General features: G+C 43.0%; 1 protein-coding gene across 4 annotated transcripts in view; it reads right to left on the bottom strand.

The window, feature by feature from the left end:
- LOC137985663 (D-serine dehydratase-like) overlaps positions 1-7,500 on the bottom strand; it is a 33,743-nt gene that overhangs the window by 8,616 nt on the left and 17,627 nt on the right. For all 4 annotated transcript variants that reach the window (XR_011119324.1, XM_068833314.1, XM_068833316.1 and 1 more), the window contains exons 4-6: positions 7,304-7,425; positions 4,776-4,965; positions 3,313-3,418 (exon numbers count right to left, since the gene is read on the bottom strand). Coding sequence is in view for 3 of the 4 variants with exons in the window: in XM_068833314.1 (XP_068689415.1) it covers positions 3,313-3,418; positions 4,776-4,965; positions 7,304-7,425 (418 nt within the window). In the remaining variant the exon portion in view is untranslated. The remainder of the gene's footprint in view (positions 1-3,312; positions 3,419-4,775; positions 4,966-7,303; positions 7,426-7,500) is intronic.

The following is a 7,500-nucleotide window of genomic DNA, read 5'->3' as shown; positions in this document are numbered from 1 at the left end:
CCCACTTCCTCCGCAGAATCTGCTTGACCACTGGTTCCTGCCCAGCTCTTTCCCACAGGTCCTCATTTCGGATGTTCTCTGGCTATGGGGTGTTGAAAATGCGCCTCAGACAGCTGTTAAAGAATGCCTGAATCTTCTGTTGTATTGTCTTTGCCGTCCGCCATGTCTCGCACCCATACAGTAGTTGGAGTTGAATATGCGCAGCTTGGTTCTTGTGCTGATCTCTTTGGATGCCCAGATGCTCTTGAGCATGACAAAGGCTGCTCTGGCCTTACCGATCCTGGCTGTTACATCTCGGTCTGTTCCTCCCTGTCGGTCAACCACCCTTCCCAGATAGACGAATGACTCCACCTCCTTGATGGGCTCTCTGCTGACTGTGACTGGAGTGTTGGTGGTGGTGTTGCTCTTCATCAGCTCCGTCTTCTTTCTGTGGGTGTTGAGCCCTGTCCCGGCTGATGTTATCTCCAGGCAGGTGGTCTTGTCCTGCATCTGTCTGCGGTTGTGCGACAGTTGAGCCAAGTCGGACTCTGACGGACGCCGGTCTTCACTTAGAATCGCTCAGACAACTGGCGGCGTGGGCAATCCTGCAGCTCATGTCCTGGTAGGTGCACTTTATGAGGGAGATGATCTTCTCTGGGTCTCCATACTGCCTCAGCAGCTTCCACAGCGTTTCTCTGTCCACGTTGTCAAACACCTCATAGCCTAAGAAGATGATGTAGAGGGAGGGGTGGGGGGGGGGGGGGGGGAAGTTCCACTCCAGCGACTGCTCTACAATGATGCGCAGGATGGCAATCTGGTCCGCACAGGATATGTTCTTGTGGAAGCCAGCCTGCTGGTTGGGGTTGACTGCCTCTTTCATCCTCTCCAGAAGAACTCTGTTGAGAACCTTGCCTGCCACTGACAGCAGCATGATTCTTCGATAGTTGCTGCAGTTCCTGAGGTCCCCTTTCTTTGGCAGCTTGATGATGATGCCTTCCTTTCACTGGGCCGGTACCTCCCCTTCTTCCCAGATCTTGCTGAAGAGGCTGTGCAGCATGTAGACTACTGTCTCCACGTCTGCTTTGATGGCTTCTGCTGGTACCTCGTCCGGCCCTGCTGCCTTCCCGTTCTTGAGTGCGTTGATGGCCTTTCTGATCTCAGCCTTGGAGGGCTTGTCGCAGCTGATGGGTAGTTCTTCCTCCGCGGGTGGGATCGCGGGTGGGATGTCTGGTGGTGTGTCAGGGGCAAGGCGATTTAGTAGCTCCCTGAAGTGTTTCACCCACTGCTTCAGCTGGTCCTCTGTTGTCGTCAGTGGGTTTTCCTTCTTGTCTCTCACTGGCTTGTCTGTCTGTTGGAACTTGCCTGACAGCTTCTTAGTCATCAGGTACAGGTCCTTCAGGTTTCCCTGTCCAGCTTCTGTCTTGGCTTGGCTGGCAAGGTCGTCGATGTAATCTCTCTTGTCCTTCTTGATGCTCCTCTTCACCTCTCTGTCTGCTGCTGTATACTCAGCCTGGGCTCTAGTCTTCCCTGCTCTTGTTCGGATCGTGGTCAGTGCGGTCTCCTTTGCTTTCCTTGCCTTGAGCTTGCGGATGGTGTTTGCAGAGATCCAATCCTTGTGATGGGCCCTCTTCCTGCCTGATCTTCTTGTTGTGTTCCCAGTGTGTCTCAATGTCAGTCTCGGGGTCTATCAGTCTTGTAGCAGCTGGTATCTGTTGGAAAGGCTGATCTTGAATGCTGCCTGTGTGTCTTTGTTCCTGAGCAGCCCGACGTTGTACCTTGCCCGTGTGTTGTTGGTGTTGCTGATTCTCCTCAGTTGGAGTCTCGCTGCTGTCAGGAGAAGATGGTGGCCTGATGACACGTCCACACCTCTCATCACACACCCGTCTCTCCATGATCTCCTGAACTTGTGGCTGATGCAGATGTGGTCAATCTGTGGATACGCTTGTGCGGGAAAATGCTTCCTCCAATCACCAGCTGGTTGAGGGCGCACAGGTCTGCAAAACGCTCGCCATCCTCATTCATCTGGTCCAGTCCGTGAGTCCCAATGGAGTCCTTGTAGCCAGTGTTGTCCGAGCCGATATTGGCATTGAAATCTCCCATGAGGATGGTCATGTCTGTGGCTCCTCCTTTGACGATCTCTCTCTGGAGTTGCTGGTAGAAGTCGTTCTTCTTCTCCTCTTCCTGCGTCATTGATGCGAGCGTAGGACTGAATGATGCTCAGCCTGATGTCTTTCTTCTTAGTGGTGAACTTGGCTGTGATGATAAGGGAGTTGACAGGTTCCCAGCCAATGAGAGCGAGCTGTGCCTCGGGTGCCAGCATCAGGGCCACTCCCTCAGTGTGAGGGGCCCCATCCTCTGTGTGATCGGAGTACAGCAGCTGCTCTCCAGATGAACGTCTCAGCTGTCCTGTCTGTAGCCACCTTGTCTCACTCAATCCAAGAACTCTGATGCTGTAGTTTCTCATCTCTCTTGCTACCTGGTGGGTTCTTCCTGCCTCAAACATTGTCCTGATGTTCCACGTGGCTACTCTTGTTATTGTCCTGGGTGTCAGAAGGAGAGTCGGCCTTGCAGCTTTCTTCCGGCTTTTGCCACAAAGCGTCATAAGTCTCCTCGAGGGAGACCCCTCCCCGCCCAGGGGAAAGCTTTGGTTTCTTGTTGTCGATGCTTTTGTAGCTGAATTTGCTTTCCAGGGTGAGGGTGCTAACCCCACGCCCAACCTTCCTCCTCCCAGGCTTAGGACCGGCAGAAGACAATTAGTCTCCAGGCGGAGTTCTACACATGAGCAGTCCGCAGAAATAGCTATCTGTGGTAACAATTTGGCCGACTTTTATGTCAAGTTCAATCAGCATTACAAATCGATTAACATTCCCTGACATTCATATCAACACAAGACAGTTGAATATTAAAGTAAGAATCAGAGAATCTTATCAAACCAGTCAAATACTATGTCCGCTCCATTAACCTATTAACTCCTGGGGGTGAGACTTAATACATTTTACTCTGTCTAACTCCAGACAATTTCACTCTTCAATTGGGGGCATCCCTGGGGCACCTGAAGAGTGAATGGGTTAACCACTAAAAAATTACGTCCCCTCCATTAACTCCTGGCAGTGGGACTTAACAGATTTTACTCTGTCTTATGCCAGGTGGTCTTACTCATCAACTGGGGGCATCTGGGGCGCCTGAGGAGTGAATGGTTTGAGGACCTCAAGCCAATTTCACAGTCTCTCAAGGCCTTGAAATAAGAATCATGAGGGTCAGAGGTCTCAAAGATACATATAGGGTCATGGATTATTATATTAATTCAATTGTAACAAAAGAGACCACACATACATGGTAGGGAATTATCTTCAAATAAGATCCAATAGGGTAGGCAGTCACATCGAATGATCCCTCAACTTCTTCCACTGTTCCAATCTCTTGGGTCATTTTAACAAGCCTGACATACAAAGTGGTGTGAAAAAAAAATGAAATTAATGTTTCCTTAGATAACATGACAGTGAACATCTCAACATGCAACAAGTTTAATGAGAAAAGAAAATGGCTCTGTACACTCTGTGCCCTCATCGTGCATTCAAGACGTTAATTTCTGATTACATAATTTCATCGGCTATTTGCCATTGCCAGAATACTGACATGGAATATTGATAAGTTTGTGGAGGTCTTGAGGATAAAACAAGGAGTTTTCCTACGTCTCTCTAAACTTCAATGACCCTTCAAGCAGATTTAGTTCCTGGATGCCTAGAAAACAGTTAACTACCGACTAAACAAGTCAGAATGTTTCAGTGAATATAACATGAAATGTTTCAATGAATAAGATGTGAATTTTTGTTGTCAGATGACATCAGGGAGCTTAAGCAAGGATGATGGTCACAGCTATGCGAATGAAGCAAAACAATAGGTTTGATGAAGAAGAACAAAGGCTTTGCACACCCCAGATGTGTGTTTTACATTTTGGTACATTTCTCAGCTGTTCTAGTCTTAACAACAACAGGATATATCCAAATTTGAGGTAATGTTGAGGGCGTAAGCACCTGATGATAATTCTTCAATTTTCTCTCAAACTACAAGACGGTTAATACCAATTTTGTTGCAAAAAAGTTTGTGCAGTAAACTATTCATTTCGAAAGACTTTGGATGATTGCAAAGAAATCAAAATAATGCTTAGTTGTTCTTGTAGCCGCTGTCATCCTCCTTGCTTAAAGGGGCAGTGTCACGCTATTTCAGCCAAACTTCAAAACACTAAAATACATCTTTGCATCAATCAAGACCAAAAAATAATCGCATATTTTTTTTGCCAATAACAATTGAAGTTCACTGAAGCTATTCTTTATTATTGGCATCCATGGATGGAGAGGATGGAAATGGATTAAAACTTGAAAAAACTGGCCAGTTTTTCAATTTTGGAGATGGTTTCCGCAGAAAACCGCCAAAAATTAAATACATGTATGAATAGCTCTTTGTGCAATAAATATATTTCATATCTTGTCAGTGGGTTATCAGGGATGTTGCACATGTGAGCTTAAGTACTAATTTAGGTTTTTACCCAATTTTGACCTAAAAACAGCCAAATTAGCAGGACAGTGCCCCTTTAAGCTACCAATTCTCGAAGCCCCTATGGATCACATAGCTCAGTAAGTGAATTGATGGCTTTTAAAATGAGAAGTCCCCTGTTTTATCTGTGGTGGCTCTTGTCTGTTTCAGCTTTTCTCCAATCTACATATTTATTAGTGTATTTCATAAAACAGAGCACTAACAGAGAGAGAGGACTGGAAAAATGACAGGCATTTACTTACTTAAGATTAGGATGACCCTCAAAAAAACAAAATCCAGTTTTGAGTTTTCCAAGGCTATCAAGAGATAAGCCAGTCCAACCACAGTCAATCAAGATTTGCTGTCTGTCAGGATAATTTCCAATCACTCTGGTTAAGACTCGTACTGCAATGTCACTCATGTCACATGAACCAATCAGGAACTGTTGATAATCTAGCGGAATGATATTGACAAAAACTGAACTTAATGTGCTCCTACACTGTATATAGCACAATCAGACCATGCTGCTTACAACATAAGCGCAGCTGTTTAAAATGGCTTTATGTAGAGTAAACAGCACCACTAAATGTTTGATAGAGCTACTGGTAATTTATACAATCTGCTCTTAAAAGACTCAGGATGTCACCTGCCAAGAACTGATGCAGGTTTATCAAAGCCTACATGTAATTTAATAATTACTGGGCTTCTGATAGGATGTGGAAAAAATTCAAAGATTATGTGGAAATTTTTGGCCATATTATGCATAAACATGCGTTGATTATGAGGAAATTACACCAGATTATGCGGAAATCTAAACAATTTTTAGTACTAATAATTAGGCCTGTCCATTGTATTTACATGCTTGTGTAATAGATAAAATATGAGGCAGAGGCCTTTATGGGCATTTAAAACGGCGAACTACAGGAAAGCCATTTTATCTTTGTTGTGAAATGAACAATATATTGTGTTTGTCATGTTAATCACGTTGGCCCATAGCAGTTGGAAATACTCAACACTGAATTTAAAGCAATTCACTTTCACAGAGCTTTTGTAGTAGAAACATGGCTGGTCAGTTTCGCACTCCAAAGGGTAATAAAGAAGAGACCAGTCTTGTGTTGGAAGCCACTCTGAGAGCAACACAATACAACATAAAATGGGGTAGAAAAGTGTTGGAGGAATGGCAGCAGCCATGGCAAAATAAATGCGAAGATGTTCAAAATATGACCATTTCAGTAGAGCACATGTCGCCAAATACGCTACTATACTTTTGGTTGATCAAGTTCGTTTGTGAAGTGCCAATCAAAATGGAGAGCGTTATCCGCCCAATTCGCTTTATTTGTTAATATGTGCAGTTAACTGTCATTTGTGCAAGACTGGAGGAGAGGATGCATTAAACGTTCTCAACAAGGCTGACAAGAGGCAAGTAAATCGTTACATAATACAATGTAGTTGTGATTGAAATGTTAAACTTGCGATTGATTTATAAACTTTGTACAGGACTCGTCTTTATTAAATTTAAGCATACTAATTAGGTGAGCTAGAGATCTTTATAAAAGTTAATCCTATTGATAATTCAAATAATTAAAAATTCATGCATCAACCCCAGCCTTTCCCTGCTATCTATTCAATCCCTCCCCTGCTTTCAAACAGTTGAACTTAATCAAGATTTACAAACCAACACATGTGACCGGAATAGTGCGTTTCTGTTGGCTGTCATCCTTATGAATTGGTAAGGTAAATCAGGACTCGAAATTACAACCAATACAGTCGTATTTGCGACTGAATTTAAAATTTTCCCTTTGAGATTAAGATATCTGGAGGAGTCGCCAATGTGCAATCAGCTTTCACCGTTAAAATAAAAGGGTTAGCAATTGACATTTTGCTGAAACTTTTGTCAACTTAAAAATAAATAAAGCGATAAAAAAATATATTTTGTTTCTCGTCATGAATATTGTTTCAATTTGGAGATATGGAGCAAAATTGTAATGTGGTTGAACCACGATCCATAGGCCACTTCGGAAAATACCATAATACTCTGTTTGTCCCCCCAAATTTTGCATAAGCATTGTTTTTGTTTTCTCTTGCGACCATTGTAAGTCCCAAGAGAAACTGAAAACAATGCTTGTGCAAAATTTGGGGGGACAAACAAAGAGTATTATGGTATTTTCCAAAGTGGCCTATTCCCTCGACCATTCACCAATTTCAGCAGGTTTTTACACATACGAATTGCAGGCTCCTATTTTGTATTGTACAACTTCATCGCAATGATTGTCCCTACTTTTACAAATGATGCAATTTAATTTGCGAGTATAACTTGCGGCTAAATTTTCATATCTTGTTGCATCTTTTATTTTAAATTTTGAGCTTAGAGTATTTTAATGAAAATGGTTTAACTACACTGTAGAGTCCAGGCTAAATCGCAGAAAAATGCGTAGAAACTGCTTATGAACTTTCATCTTGCGAACAAAATGGTGTGTTTTATTCAACATTCAGGAAGATAAGCATTTCAACATAGCCAATCTCTTTGGCTTTTAATGTTTGTGAGGATGGTAAACAGCTGCTTTATCGCTAATGTCAGGCATTTCTTTTGTTTTATGTGGAAATCATCATAATTATGTGGAGGATGCAGATTTTAGGGAATTATGCGGATCCACATCACCGCAACCTGTCAGATGCCCTGTAATATTAGTGTTACAATATGCAGCACCTCTATGGCTCACTAATGTTCCCCTCTCTGAATAGTAATGTAATCAAAAGATGACATAATTTTTAGGAAAAGCTCTTCACCTACCATAAAAGACGTAATTTCCTGGGTGAAACTCAGTAATTCCAGATATGTCCTCAGGAGGCTTAGAACAACTTGGCGTTGAGCCAATTGCCACAACAGGAAAAACTATCCCTGCTTCCTTAAGTCTGCCCAAAATAATATATAATTAACAGAAAAAAGTCTTTCAAGCGATCGCATAACCTTCTGTGTGGAATGCATAA

This window comes from Montipora foliosa, chromosome 14 (genome assembly GCF_036669935.1).
Source record: "Montipora foliosa isolate CH-2021 chromosome 14, ASM3666993v2, whole genome shotgun sequence".
NCBI classification, from domain to species: domain Eukaryota; kingdom Metazoa; phylum Cnidaria; class Anthozoa; order Scleractinia; family Acroporidae; genus Montipora; species Montipora foliosa.
The sequence above is the reverse complement of the archived record's forward strand: the minus strand, read 5'-3'. Positions and strand labels throughout refer to the sequence as shown.